Source organism: Acomys minous (assembly GCF_964271855.1).
Source record: "Acomys minous genome assembly, chromosome: 16".
NCBI classification, from domain to species: domain Eukaryota; kingdom Metazoa; phylum Chordata; class Mammalia; order Rodentia; family Muridae; genus Acomys; species Acomys minous.
In genome coordinates, this window is record NC_140498.1 from 17,464,934 (window position 1) to 17,480,417 (window position 15,484).

General features: G+C 48.8%; 2 protein-coding genes across 6 annotated transcripts in view; one reads left to right on the forward strand and one right to left on the reverse strand.

Moving 5' to 3' along the window:
* Positions 1-6,821: 6,821 nt before the first annotated feature.
* Positions 6,822-7,225, forward strand: LOC311585939 (large ribosomal subunit protein eL34-like; the record flags this gene model as incomplete). The annotated part of the gene is made up of 1 exon (XM_084761709.1): positions 6,822-7,225. One exon carries the CDS (start codon positions 6,822-6,824, stop codon positions 7,173-7,175), a length of 354 nt encoding a protein of 117 aa, XP_084617835.1. The 3' UTR covers positions 7,176-7,225.
* A 2,414-nt stretch (positions 7,226-9,639) lies between these two features.
* P4HA2 (prolyl 4-hydroxylase subunit alpha 2) overlaps positions 9,640-15,484 on the reverse strand; it is a 28,790-nt gene continuing 22,945 nt past the window's right edge. For 4 of the 5 annotated variants that reach the window (XM_084761191.1, XM_084761192.1, XM_084761194.1 and 1 more), the window contains exons 12-16: positions 15,347-15,400; positions 14,750-14,815; positions 12,278-12,346; positions 11,849-11,945; positions 9,640-10,099 (exon numbers count right to left, since the gene is read on the reverse strand). In XM_084761191.1, coding sequence (XP_084617317.1) covers positions 10,029-10,099; positions 11,849-11,945; positions 12,278-12,346; positions 14,750-14,815; positions 15,347-15,400 — 357 coding nt within the window. In that variant the 3' untranslated portion in view covers positions 9,640-10,028. Of the gene's footprint in view, positions 10,100-11,848; positions 11,946-12,277; positions 12,347-14,749; positions 14,816-14,863; positions 14,924-15,346; positions 15,401-15,484 lie in introns of all 5 variants that reach the window. The other variant, XM_084761195.1, reaches the window with a different exon arrangement.

Consider the following 15,484-nt stretch of genomic DNA (forward strand, 5'->3'; position numbering starts at 1 on the left):
CCATCCACTCAATCTGTAAGTGACATTTTGCTTTGGTGGTCCTAGAATGCTCATATATGTTATAATTTTATTAGGAAAGCAAGGCAATTAACTGCAACATTGTAAGACTGAGTTCAACTAGATTAAGAAACATGGCACTTACGTTTGTTTTCATTTCAGTTCTGTTGCTAGGATAAAACATCCCGAGAAAAAGGAACTTAGGGGGCCAGACATGATGGTACATGCTTTTTTTAATCCCAATACTCGGGAGGCAGAGGCAGGAGGATTTCTGGGTTTGAGGCCAGCCTCATCTACAGATCGAGTTCCAGGACAACCAGGGCTACACAGAGAAACCCTGTTTCAAAAAAAAATCAAAACCAAAACAAACAAACAAACAAAGCTGGTGGTCAGGAACAAAGAGGGAATGAACACATGCTCACAGGCGTGCCGGTGCTCAGCTCAAGTGTCTCCACCCTTCTACAGCCCGTGGCCCCTGCCTAGGGAATGGTGCCATCCACAGTGGGCGGGGCCATCCTGCATCTATAAACTGAAATACTCGCCCCCCCCCAAAGCATGCCCACAAGCTGATGCAATCTAGATAGGCCCTCACTGAGCTGGTTCTAGGTTGTGTCAAGTTGACAATTTTCAGCTTGACAAGGCAATTTATCATGGACATTAATTAAGACAAAGGGAAACTGGATAAAAAACTGAGAGACGAAAGAGCATGTGACAACTAACCAATAACACCCACCAATAACAGCATGTGTCAAATGGACTAAACCATAGTCATCAACTGTTTGATCAAATGCCAACCCAGCTTGTCACTGCATACAATAGAATGCCAGAGATAGCATCGTAGTTTTTCCAAACAAAAGGGAGATTTATGTTGCCAGGCAATCGTGAGGGCTGTAAATACCAGGCTATCAAAAAGTGGCAAAGGAAAGAGGAGTGCAATGAAGTTACATGAGTATTTCTCAAGCTTAGAAAGTGGGGGGAGGGGAGCATACAGTAGGCATGAGATTTATAGTCTACAGAATTAAAGGACTAGGTGCTAGGAGGAAATTGGACAAAGTAGGGGGATGGCTCAAATTATAATTCTTTTTATTCTTTATTTATGAGTAAGTATGTATATATGTATTTGGGTGTCTGTATGGATGAGAAGACAGTATTGGATCCCTTGGAACTAACAGTTATGGGCAATTGTAACCTGTACAACAGATGTGGGTACTGAGACCCAAACTTGGGTCCTCTGCAAGAGCATCAAGTGCTCTTAACCGCTAAGCCCTCTCTCCAGCCCCTAATACACTGTTTTTGTTCTTTTGTTTTGTTTTTTGTTTGAGACGAGGGTCTCACTATGCAGCCTTAACTGGCCTGGAACTCACCTTTTAGACTAAGCTGATCTTAAACTCACGGTGACCTGCTTTTGCTTCTAAGTACTGAGACGACAGGCATTCACCCCACACCTGAGACAACAGGCATTCACCCCACACCTGAGACAACAGGCACTCATCACCCTACACCTGAGACAACAGGCATTCACACCACACCTGAGACAACAGTCACTCACCCTACACCTGAGACAACAGGCATTCACACCACACCTGAGACAATAGGCACTCACCCTACACCTGAGACAACAGGCATTCATCCCATACCTGACACAACAGGCATTCACCCCACACCTGAGACAACAGGCATTCACACCACACCTGAGACAACAGGCACTCACCCTACACCTGAGACAACAGGCATTCACCCCACACCTGAGACAACAGGCACTCACCCTACACCTGAGACAACAGGCATTCACACCACACCTGAGACAACAGGCACTCACCCCACACCTGAGACAACAGGCATTCACCCCACACCTGAGACAACAGGCATTCACACCACACCTGAGACAACAGGCATTCACCCCACACCTGAGACAACAGGCATTCACCCCACACCTGAGACAACAGGCACTCACCCTACACCTGAGACAACAGGCATTCACACCACACCTGAGACAACAGGCACTCACCCTACACCTGAGACAACAGGCATTCACACCACACCTGAGACAACAGGCACTCACCCTACACCTGAGACAACAGGCATTCACACCACACCTGAGACAACAGGCACTCACCCTACACCTGAGACAACAGGCATTCATCCCATACCTGACACAACAGGCACTCACCCCACACCTGAGACAACAGGCATTCACCCCACACCTGAGACAACAGGCATTCACACCACACCTGAGACAACAGGCATTCACCCCACACCTGAGACAACAGGCATTCACCCCACACCTGAGACAACAGGCATTCACACCACACCTGAGACAACAGGCACTCACACCACACCTGAGACAACAGGCACTCACCCTACACCTGAGACAACAGGCATTCACCCCACACCTGAGACAACAGGCACTCACCCTACACCTGAGACAACAGGCATTCATCCCATACCTGACACAACAGGCATTCACCCCACACCTGAGACAACAGGCACTCACACCACACCTGAGACAACAGGCACTCACCCTACACCTGAGACAACAGGCATTCACCCCACACCTGAGACAACAGGCACTCACCCTACACCTGAGACAACAGGCATTCACACCACACCTGAGACAACAGGCACTCACCCCACACCTGAGACAACAGGCATTCACCCCACACCTGAGACAACAGGCATTCACACCACACCTGAGACAACAGGCACTCACACCACACCTGAGACAACAGGCATTCACCCCACACCTGAGACAACAGGCACTCACACCACACCTGAGACAACAGGCACTCACACCACACCTGAGACAACAGGCACTCACCCTACACCTGAGACAACAGGCATTCACACCACACCTGAGACAACAGGCACTCACCCCACACCTGAGACAACAGGCACTCACACCACACCTGAGACAACAGGCACTCACCCTACACCTGAGACAACAGGCATTCATCCCATACCTGACACAACAGGCATTCACCCCACACCTGAGACAACAGGCACTCACACCACACCTGAGACAACAGGCACTCACCCCACACCTGAGACAACAGGCATTCACACCACACCTGAGACAACAGGCACTCACACCACACCTGAGACAACAGGCACTCACCCTACACCTGAGACAACAGGCATTCACACCACACCTGAGACAACAGGCACTCACCCCACACCTGAGACAACAGGCACTCACACCACACCTGAGACAACAGGCACTCACCCTACACCTGAGACAACAGGCATTCACACCACACCTGAGACAACAGGCACTCACCCCACACCTGAGACAACAGGCACTCACACCACACCTGAGACAACAGGCACTCACCCTACACCTGAGACAACAGGCATTCATCCCATACCTGACACAACAGGCATTCACCCCACACCTGAGACAACAGGCACTCACACCACACCTGAGACAACAGGCACTCACCCCACACCTGAGACAACAGGTATTCACACCACACATGAGACAACAGGCATTCACCCTACACCTGAGACAACAGGTATTCACCCCACACTTGAGACAACAGGCATTCATCCCATACCTGACACAACAGGCATTCACCCCACACCTGAGACAACAGGCATTCACCACCACACCTGGCTGTCCTTCACTGTTTTTAAGCCATGTGTATATATGTGGAAGTGGTCCAACAGAGAAAGCAAAAGCTATTTGTGCTCCAAGATTCAGCTCTAATGCTGTCCACGCTAGTGCCAATTTCCCAGTAGAAGTCATTCCTCACTCTGACCTCCATTCTGTCACACACGCGCGCGCGCGCGCGCGCGCGCACACACACACACACACACACACACACACACACACACACACACCTGCAAGCACTCTCTCAGGCACTCGTGCAACGTTGGAGTCTCGTTATCATACCTCCAACTTCCCACACCTATTTATGTGTTTCTTCCACTGCTCTTAATTATTTAAGGAAAAAGACAATGTTTTCTCCATCTTTGATTACTCAACAGACCTTTAATAAATGTTAGATAAAAGTGCCGTATTTTTTAGAGCAAAGACTGTGAGAAACTTCCAGTTCAGGGTTTGATTTCCAGGCTTTCTACTTAGCAGTCAGGACCCCCATGTGACCTCAGGGACTTTACCTAACTGTCCTAACTCAGGGTCACTGCCTGTTCTGAATGAAATGACAGGCGCTAACACCCCCAGTGCAGAACCACACACACAATGAAACCCTCAGCCAGCCAAGTTGGTTAACAAGGACTGCTGAGAGCAGGGCACAGCCCGAGGCAGGAATCCCTCCCCACTCCCCACTCTCCACCCCCTACCCCCTACTCCCCATACCACTGCATTGTCCCAGTGCATGCTCAGTACTCATAAGCAGACACCAGTGCACAGCAGATTCCCTAATGGCTGACACTGGGCTTAATTTACCCTCAACATCTTGTCATAACAAAATAGGATATCAAAGACAAGGCTTTCCATATTTGTGTTTATTTCACATGAAAAGGAGTTTTAAAAAATGTTAAAAGATAGACTTCTACTTCCAGCCAAGACGGAATCAACTTTTATCCTCCTACCATCCTCTCAAACAAAACAAAACACAGCCTGGAAGCTGGGGCGAAGGATGGCTCAGCAGTACTGGATGCTCTTCCTAAGGCCTAGGTTTGACAGCCAACACCTGTGTACCCACCTGTAACTCCAGTTTTGGAGGAGTTGAGGGGGTTCTGATGCCCTCTTGTGGCCTCTACAGGCACTGCATGCACATGGTGCACAGACAGACATGTAGGCAAACAAACAAACAAAAGCAAACAAACAAAAACACCTCTACACATAAAATAAAAATAATAAAAGGGAAAATATTGTAAAAGAAAAAAAATAGATGCCAAGAAGCATAATAAAATCTGAATAAAACATCTCAAAATCTCCTGGGAAATATGGGATTGCTAAAGCATAAATGGTTTGGGTAACAAGATCATGGAGGATGAAGCTCATGTTAGAAACAAGAGAGTGGCCTATGGTTTCTTTTATCATTAAGTCGTTTGCAGGTTGTAGCTCTGTGGTGAGAATGGAGGCCAGAGCAAAGCAAAAGCACTCTGGGCAGCATGAAAGGATGTCCGAGGACTTAGTAGGACACTAAGGGGAGGAAAGGACTTCCTCAAGCATCCACCCTGGCCACCTCCGGGGACAGTTTCTGAATTCTGACATTGCACAGGCTAGAAGGTTAGGGTGGTAAGCCGGAAATCTTGGGCTCAGATTCCAATTTTCAAGTTCTCCGAAAAGAAGGATGGCATTAGGGGGCAGTCTAGACACAGACTTTGGGGACTGCTGATGGGGACAGGGCATCTGTGAGCACTCGGATGGCAGACCCTTGGAGGGCGGTAGCTTTGGGGCATGGAAGGAGGCACACGTGGTCACCAAACACTGCAAGTCAGCCTTAATCAAGTCAGCGCAGGCTTTGACTGGATCAAGGTCTCCTCTGCCCAATAAAGTGTGAGTCCCTGTGCAGGAAACCATCACCACCTGGGGCCTTTGGAATTTGTCACAGGCAGCGTTCAGAATTCAATAAAATGCCGAGAGTAGATCAAACAACCAGAAAACGGGGGTGGGGGAGGGGGGCTAAGAAGGAGAGAGCCACAGAAAATGACAACCATGGAGTTATCAGACAAGAACGGTCAAGTAAGTGTTTTCATCAATCCACGAAAAACATGGAGGAAATAAAAGAATAATCTCCCCCCCCCCCCCAGAAAACTAGACCCATTAAAAAGAAATGAAGAGCCTGGAGGGATGGTGCAGTGGTTGAGGGAACTGGAGTCCAGCACACACTTCAGGTGGCTCACAACTTCCTGTAACCCCAGCTCCAGATCTGATGTTCTCCTCTGGCCACAAATACACATGAATAAAATCTTTTTTTTTTTTTTTTAAGGAATAAGTTGGGGTGAGCTCAGTAGTAGGCTTGCTTGCCTGGCATGTGTGAGGCTCTGGGTTTGGTCCCCAGTACTAGGGAAGGTTGAGGGGAGGAAAGGAGGTGAAAAGGAGACACAAAACAGACGACTCAAGTACGTAACCCTGAGCATCTGTGGGCGGGAGGCTGGAGGACACAGAAGGGAAGGGTAGGACACATGTGACTAAGCAAATGTTTTCATCAACCAGATTTACTGGAGTCTCAGAAAGAAAGGGGAAGGGAGAATTGGGACAGAAACGATGCTTAAAAGATGTAATGTCTGAAAAATTTCTACAACGCATCAAAGCCCGCAACAGGCAAATTCAGGGCTCTCTGAAATGCCCCCAAATAGGGAAGGAAATCCTATACTACATCAGAGCAAAACCACGAAAACTAAAATAATTAAAATGTTAAAAAGCTCTTGACAAGCGGGGAGGGGCTCCCTATAAAAAAGCAACAAGAAGGGGAGAGAGAGCCTTCATTTTATCAGAACTGAAAACGAGAAAAAACACACCACGAAACAGGCACTTGGAAAAGGTAATGAACAAATTTAAAATATCTATGAATCAGTGAGAAAGACTTGAAGAAACCCAATGACCAGGAAACACGAAAGGGTGTTCAGCATCGCCAATAAGCATCAACAGGTACCATCTCACTCAGGGAGGCTGCCAAAATAAAATACTATACACTGGACAAAATTATCTATTTATTTCTCTTTTTTTCAAAAGCGAAGAAATAACAAGACCAAGGTGTTAGCGGGCTGTCTCATGAATGTGTGCTTCCTGTTAATGGCCAATTGTCCTCCCTATCTCTTTACAAGCCTGGAAGAAAGAGAGTGCTTGGAATATCCTTCATTAAAAAACAGAAAACAAGCTCTTCCGGGGACAGTGCTTAGAGGCACGCAAAATGGTCCAGCATTTGATATACGGTTGTAGGCTCTCCTACAATACAGCCTCTAACAAAACTAGGCTGTCTCGAACCCCCAGCAACAGAATTGTTTACCTTTACACCAAGAAGGTTGGGAAAGCACCTAAATCCGCATGCGGTGTGTGCCCAGGCCGACTGCGAGGGCTTTGCGCTGTGAGGCCTAAAGTCCCGATGAGGCTGTCCAAGAAAAAGAAGCACGTCAGCAGGGCCTACGGTGGCTCCATGCATGCCAAGTGTGTCCGAGACAGGATCAAGCGGGCTTTCCTTATTGAGGAGCAGAAAATCATTGTCAAAGTGTTGAAGGCACAAGCACAGGGTCAGAAAGCAAAATAAATATGTAGCTTTTTTAAGTAATAAAAGTCAAGGCTTGGTCAAAAAAAAAACAGTAACAACAAAAACAACAACAAAAAAGTGAGTTCTGGCTGGTTTAATGCCAACTTGACACAAGCTGTCAGTGAGGAGGGAACCTCACTTGAGAAAAGGCCTCCATAAGATGAAGCTGTAGGCAAGTCTGCAGAGCGTTTTCTTAGTTAGTGATTGATGAGGGAGGAGGGCGCAGCCCATTGTGGGTGGAGCCACCCCTGGGCAGGAAGTCCTGGGTTATATTAGAAAGCAGAATGAGTAAGCTGTGAGGAATAAAACAGTTGACAGCACTCCTTCATGGATTCTGCAGCAGTTCCTGTCTCCACGTGCCTGCCCTGCTTGAGTTCCTGTCCTGATTCCTTCGGCGATAAGCAGGGATGTGCAAGTGTGATCCAAATAAACCCTTTCCTCCCCAACTTGCTTTGGTTGTGATATTTCACCACAGCCACAGTAACCCTAACTAGGACATGAATCTCTCCAAGAGGACTCCTGTCCCGTGACTTCATTGCTTTCAAAGATCCCCCCACCTTCTAACATCACTGGGGTCAGGATTTCAACATTGAGGGAAGGCATAAATGTTTGGTCCACAGCCCACATCCAGCTAGTTAAAAACCAAGCACAGAACACCAGGCACTGCCAAAGGGTCGGGCAAGAACTTTCATTTACCCCTAGTGGGGGTGGGTGTAACACATTGCAACACATCATATGGTGGTACTGAAGACTGACCAATTATAAGTGCACATTTCCATTCCTAAGTAAATATTCCAAAGAAATGTATTTGTGTGAACCAGAAATCATGTATAAAAATGCTTATCACATCCTTCGTCATAATACACAAACACTAAAACCATCCCAAGTGCCCACTGGTAGAGTGTTGACCGTGTTATGATACAGTCCCGTTGTGATGGTTAATCTTCAGTGTCAAACACCATACTGTGGAGTCAACTAGGAGACACACCTCTGGGAGGTACACTTCCAGAAGGGTTTAACAGAGGTGGGAGGCCTCTCTCCCACAGTTCAAACACCTTCCTGCAGCAGCCCAGATGCAAATAAGTCCAAAACAGCAGCACTCGCTCGTGCTTTTCCTTGGCCGCCTTTGAGTCTTGCTGGTGAGTGCATCTATCCAGTTGCTGCTACCGCTGCTGCTATTCTTCACTGTTTCTTCCATCTTCCGATGTGGACTGAAGACCAGTCACTCTCCAGAAGCCCTCGGGCCGTCAGCACCAGATGGGGACAACTGAGTCCCTAAACCTCATAAGCTGAACCACGGCTGCCTCTCGGCCTCTCCAGAGTGTAGCAGGCCACTGTTGAACTACCCAGCCTGCATCCTGTAATCCAACCTAACAAGTTCCCTTTGTGTATATATATATATATATATATATATATATATATATATATATATATATATATATATATATATATATATTTTTTCATCCTGCCCGTTCTCTTTCTGTAGAGGACCCTACATGAACTGTTAAAATACAGACTCCATGACAATACAGATGAACCTTTAAAAACAATACCAGATGAAAGAAGCCAAAGAGACAGAAATATAAACTCTGATTCAGTTAGTTAAAAACTCGGTGGAAATGAAGTAACGATACTCAGTGACCTGGTCACAGGAGGGAAACGTCAATGGCGACCACAAACCACCAGCCCATGGTTTTCACTGGGCTTCGGGGACAGGGATGAGATGTCAGCCTGGAGGGCCTCCCATATGGCTCCCGAATGCCAAGAGAAAGACTCCAGCAGGCAGAAGGTCACACACACACACACACACACACACACACACACACACACACACACACACACACTTTAACGATCTTCATGTCTGTGACTGGGGACAACTCAGTACCACGTCCCAAATCAAACACTAACAGCACCCAGCTGTGAGCACGTATTCTTTCTACGTGAACAAGTGAGATTACTCAGCACCTCCTGCCCCCACTCTGAAGCCTGGAGCAGGCACAGGTGTTAAAACCAGGTCTGGAACCCAGGGTGAGAGCTTTGCTCTGCAGGATGCCTGCACGGCAGTGATGCACAGGAAATCGGGAGACCTGGTAGGGGCTCCTGGATTGTGTGGTGCACATTCACGCGAGTCTGTGTCCGTGTGTGCACATGCATGTGGAGACCCAGCCATCCACGTCAGGCATCTTCCTCTACGAGCCTCCGCCCTTCCTTTTTGAAACAAGGTCCCTTCTCACTGAGCCTGGAGCACACCAATTTGGCTAGGCTGCCTGGCCAGCGAGCCCCAGGGATGCGTGTCTCCACCTCCCTCACACCGGGATTACAAGCCTGCCCACGGCCAGGCCCAACTCTCCCTGTATGAACTGAAAGTCAGAACTCAGGTCTGTGTTTGTGTGGCTGTGTTTTAAACTGAGCCAGCCCCGGTTCCTGGAAAACAGAACAACAAAACCAAAACACTCTGAGGCCATTTGAGGCTTCTGGCAGGGAGACATTTTATTTTTTTGGTTAAAGCCACGACAAATAGAAATGTCATAAAAAACAAACATGTAAACAGCATCAGAACTTTGGTTTCATTGAAACATCTGAGGTACGAGACACCGTGCTGGGTGCTACAGTCTAGCTCTCTGCAGCCAATGCCAATGCTACCCTCGGAGCCAGGGCAGGCATAGGCTGGCCAGAGTCTGGGGCCTAGGTCACCCCGGACTCGGCCCAGGACACACTCTCTCAAATTCAGACAAACACTGGCTCCTCCAATGACCTGCCTGACAGGAGCTGGGACATCCAAAGGACTCTCACGCTGAACTTGAAGATGCCTCGGGCTGTGGAGCCAAGGAGGGGGCAGAGCAGAAAAGGACGTCAATCGACTTCTGTTGTCCCACAGGGCCTCAAGAACTCTTGTCCTCGCTCATGGAACCACTTATTGGAGACTGTGAACAGAGAGCAAGTAAGTGATGATCCCTCCCCCGCCCCCATCAGTTCAGCAGCCAAAATCAGTGCTTCCTCCATGACAACCACGGCCCTGTGCTCTGGGGCACTCCAGTGTACAGGGCCTTAGGCCTCAAGCTGCTCATGTGCTGTTGAAAACACATGAGCACACAGATAATGGTACAAAAGTCTACCGGTGATTCGGTGCACGTATGCCTGTTGCTATGGGAACAAAGCCAAAGGGCACCTCATGATGTTAGGGTAGAGCGGTTCTGATAGGAGGCCTAATAGCCATCCTGGAGAGAAGGCGGGCATGCCGCCTGGCTGCCACCCCTGGTTGGGTGGATGCAGAAAGTGGGTGGAGCAAGTCCTCAAAGGCAGGAGCCTTTGTGAAGGATCTGAGGAGGCTGGGACAGTGACAAGTTGAAACTGAGAGGTGAGGTGAGGGATGGGGAACCTGTCAGCACTGTGCAAGGCTTGGTTGGCCCTGAGCCTTGGGCCCTGTGAGCTACAAGACAGAATCTTAGTGCTGTGGGTACCCCAGCTGAAGCACTGGCATTGCCACTGTGCCATGTCACAGGCAGGGAGCATGAAAGTTCCTCAAACATGGATTCTCTCATAAGGAATAAGAAAGTAATACAGGGCGGATGACATGGCTCACATCATGAGTCTCACAGTCTGAGCCTAAACCCCAGAACCCACATCATGGAAGGAGGGAACCGATTCTTCCAGATTGTCCTCTGACCTTCACACATGTGCCGTGGCACTTGTGCACCCACACACACCCATATGCACATGCTCACACAAACACATACCACACAGCACATGCATACAACATACACACCACACATACCATACACACACATCTAAACACATACACCACACACACATACATACATACACCACACACACAAATATACCGCACGCATATACACCACACACACATATTTTTTTTTTTAGTAATGCACTACTAAAGTCAGAGATTTTTAAATACAATTTAATACCTGTACTTAACAGACTGGCTAGAAGACTTATGATTAGCAGCATATATAGTGGCATGATAAAACATGAGCTAAAATTAACATGTAGTGCTTAAGTGTGTCGTATTAGTCCTCTGCTTTCGATGTCTAGTAGATTAGGCCGACACTATCCTTTTTCCTCCCCAAATCAGCAACTACCTCATTTTCATTTGTTTATTTTACCTTTTCTGTGAGCCTATCACTATCCCCCAAACTCCAAGAGTTATAATGCGGTCCCTTCCTGTCGCATCCTAGTCCATGCCTGCGGTCCCTTCCTGTCGCAAACTAGTCCATGCCGTTCCTAGCTCTCCACAGCTGCGTCCAGGTTCCAGGTGATGCTCTGTGGCCTGGTCCCAGCCTCTAGTCTCACCTCTTGGCTTCAGTCTCATCTCAAGCCTCCCTTTCTTCAAGTGACAAGGACAGCCAGTCCTCCCACCCTGCTACCACAAGTGTCTTGCTTGCTTCGGCCAGACACCCTCTCTCCTCTCTGCTTCCAGCTTTCTAGGCTCCGCTAAAACCCTCACCACAGGCCATGCTGGACCGCTCTCTGAGCATCTCTGAGTGTTGGCGGCCAGCTGTGGCAGCTCTGGCTGGGTGGTACAGGCAGCAGAGAAAACCTTTTGTGAGGTACAGAGCTGACAGCCGTCAGCGGTTGTTTCCACCTCTGCGCCTAAGGCCGACCATCAAATCCCGGGCTGAGGCACCACCACCACCACCCCTCGAGCCACTCACCCCATTTGCAGCCCACGAGCACAGGGCAGGCCGCGTGTCTCGTTCGATAATCGCCTTCCCCACTCCGAAGAAGGTTGTACCAGAATACAGCTGTGCCCTGGGAAACAGAAGAGCTGTCAGAGCACATCCTAAAGACCAGTCACAAAGACCTGCTCCGTGATTCTAGAACCCTCCACCCCTCGGCAGAAACGCCCCTCCTTTCCTGTGTTTGGGAGATGGGGCTCTAGGACTCTGGAGATGAAGTTTCCCAAAAAGCACCTATCCTTCCAATGGAAGGAAGCTCTCTTCCCTCCCCATCCCTTCTCCCTAGGTAGAAGCAGGGAACGGAGTGCAGGGTGCAGGTACATCACACTGACAGTCACATAAACAGTCCGTGCCACTGACGGACATGGACAAAGTCTGAGCCCTGCTTCAGGGTGTGACGCTTACCTTCTTGGGCCAAATCGCAGCTCCCAAGTCAGGGAAGACGGTGGCGCCCCCAGCTTCAACATCGCTCATCTGAGAACATAAGGCAAAGAGCTTGGCCCCTCCAGCCAAGAACGGCAGAGCGACACAGCCTTAAAGGGCACAGCAAGGTGTGCAGACCACCCTAGCTCAACCGCAAGTAGCATTGCCTGGAGGCTCTGCTCTATGGCTAACTTCAGGCAGGAACGACTTCCCACACGCAGTTCATCTGTGGTGTTCGTCAGGACAGGCCTCGATGCCTGGATGTTCACGAGCAAATGCCCCCCAGAAGACCCACATTCAGGTTGTCCTTGGTGGCAACAATCTGGGTCTATTTAGAAAATGACTCTCTTAGGCTAGAGAGATGGCTCGGCGGTTAAGAGCACTTGGCTGCTGTGCACACAACCTGGTTTATCATGGCGGCTCACAACTGTAACTCCAGTTCCAGAGCATCCAAAGCCCTCTTCTGACCTCTGTGGGACCACGCATGCATGTACTACATGCAATATATATGCACATATATTTGCAGCAAATACTCATACACACAAATAGATATAAAAAAAAAAAAAAGGAAGAAGAAATGCCTATCCTGACCCCATCTTGAATCCTCACCCAGACCCTGGGCCTCGCCTAAGCCACTGTGCTCAACACACTGCCCTGGACAGAGCTCCCTATGGCTTCCAAGGTCAGGAGTTCCCCTTTCCCTGTGTGGCCATTTTTCTGGCTTTAGCGGCTCTAATCAGACCTTCACCTTCCCAGAACGCACTCTGCCTCTCCTGTGGTAAGCCTGAAACTAAATTATACTTTTACTTGAAGTGGGTTTTGTTTTGTTTGGTTTGGGGGTTTTGCTGGTTTTTATTTTGTTTTGTTTTTTTGTCGTTGTTGTTTTTGTTTTCCTACGCTATAATAAAAATGGCCTACAAGGTAATAAAAATTAGAGCTAAGAAATCTCCCCATACGACACACACCAGCCTGACTAAAGGCCAAGTACTCAGCAGGCGCATGATGAGAAAGATGTAGCATCCCAGGGCTTCCCTGCTGCTGGGTTCAGACCCAGGGAGTCTCCAAGTCAGTTCTACTCGCCTCTCTCTCCAGACACACTCGCCTCTCTCTCCAGACACACTAGCCTCTCTCTCCAGACACACTCGCCTTCGTCTGTCCCCCACACCTCAAGCCTTTTCTCTTCCAGGCCCCCATATATGCCAAAAAATGTTGCACAAATTTCCACTCAATTTTCAGGTCTCGATGACATGCTATTTCCTAAATGAGGCCTTTACTGAACCCCATGCCTGGGCAAATTCTTCAGTGTTTGTCTCCATGGTAACCACATAACAATCTCTCCCCATGCTTCAAGTGAATGTCCCCGTGTCAGACCTCAGATGTCACAATGGAGACCACATGGTGCCTCCTGGGAGCAGTGCGTGTGTTGAGAACGGTCTCCAGTACTTAATTAAAACTGAAGGAGGAAGAACTAAGCTTTCTTTCTAAGCTCTTTGACTATGTATCCTTAAAGTGGGCTAGTCTGGTGGGGAAAGGTAAACTGACAGCCTATGGATGGGGCGGGACAGCAGGGGACAAGCTGGCCACCCAGCCTCTGGGGAAACCGAGGCAGTTTCCTTCTAAAAGCACCTCCCGGCTTCCTGTGCACCCTGCACTAGGACGGAACCTACCACGGCTCTCATCCCCGAAGCTCAGAGCAGCACTGTGTCCACCAAAAAGGAAGTGGAGCGGGCCACAGCACGGGCATTTGTTAAGGAGAGTGGGCTGAGGGAAGCAGCCAGTGAGGAGCCCAGGCAACTCCAGGGCTCCGCTTTGATGAGGTTCTGTGGTCTCAGAAAGCAGGGTGGTGGTGTGGACACGGCTCAGGAAATACCGTTTAATAGAAATAGAGCTTCCATTTTATGAGGTGAGAGGAGTTACGGTAACAGATGGTAAATGGTCCACACGAGGGATGGATTTAATAAATATCACCGGAGCACACAGAGAAATTGTGACGGCGGTAGTTTTTGTGTTATGTATATTTTACTCCAGTTTTTAAAAATAATATTTTTAGCCAGGCGTGGTGGTGTATGCCTTTAATCCCAGCACATAGGAGGCAGAGGCAGGAGGATCGCTGTGAGTTCGAGGCCATCCTGGTCTACAAAGTGAGTCTAGGATAGCCACGGCTACACAGAGAAACCCTGTCTCAAAAAAAAATCAATAATAATAATAATAATAATAATAATAATAATAATAATAAATTTATTATTACTGGGCTGGGGAAAGGAGCCAGGGAGTAGGAGAAGGGCAAACACACAGATGAGAACAAAAGCCAACTTCCTGTACTCTGGCCAAGAAGGGCACTGAAGAAGCAGTCCGCCACAGCTGATGCTATGAGCCCTGATGGGGGTGGGATTGCGGGAGCCCTCTGGCCCCAGGGTCTCCACAGGGCCCCTCAGGTGCATGTGTCATACTCACGTAGTTTAGAAACGTGGCCACACGATTCCCAGTCCCTAAACGCTTGAAAGCATCTTGCTCATCGCTCTATAAAATTAAGTGAGAGTGAACAAATACGCCCAGCCCAGTACTTACATAGTTAAGAAACGTCGCTAACCTATTTCCCTCCGTTTTGAGGCCGCTGTCAAAGGGTCGCTGCAACAGACAACAACTTTTACCCAAGTTTGCAACTAACTCAACCCGCCTCCCAAGGACCAAAAAGGTCAGGGGACCATAATAAACATGTCTTCTGTTGAACAGCCAAGGACACAAGACAGGGTGACAAAGGGACTCCCGGCCAGAACCCAGGGAGTGGGAGGAGGTCAAAAGATTTCTCCCAGGGACCTAGAGAGGTCTTTTGCTTTATTATTGAGCCAAACACTCCCACATCAACAGCACACAACCAGGCTCCACTGGGCTCTGCAGGCGTTTCACCGGCAGCATACGGTGTTCCCCCTTTCACCTGGTAGGTGGAGGAGGGATGACGTGGAAGGTGAAATGTTTCTAGAAGCTCCAACCATCTTAAAGCAGCCCAGGGAAGAGCCCTCCAAACACTCCTCCTCACCCTTGGAGCCTTACCCTAGAGAAATCAAAGTGTGGTTCGTACTGTCCTCCCATTCCGTAGTTTGCAACCTGGTGAGAGATTCCAGCACTGAATTTGTCAGCAGTCTCAGCAGCCCCCAAAGCACCCCAACTCTCCACAGATACCACCTCCCT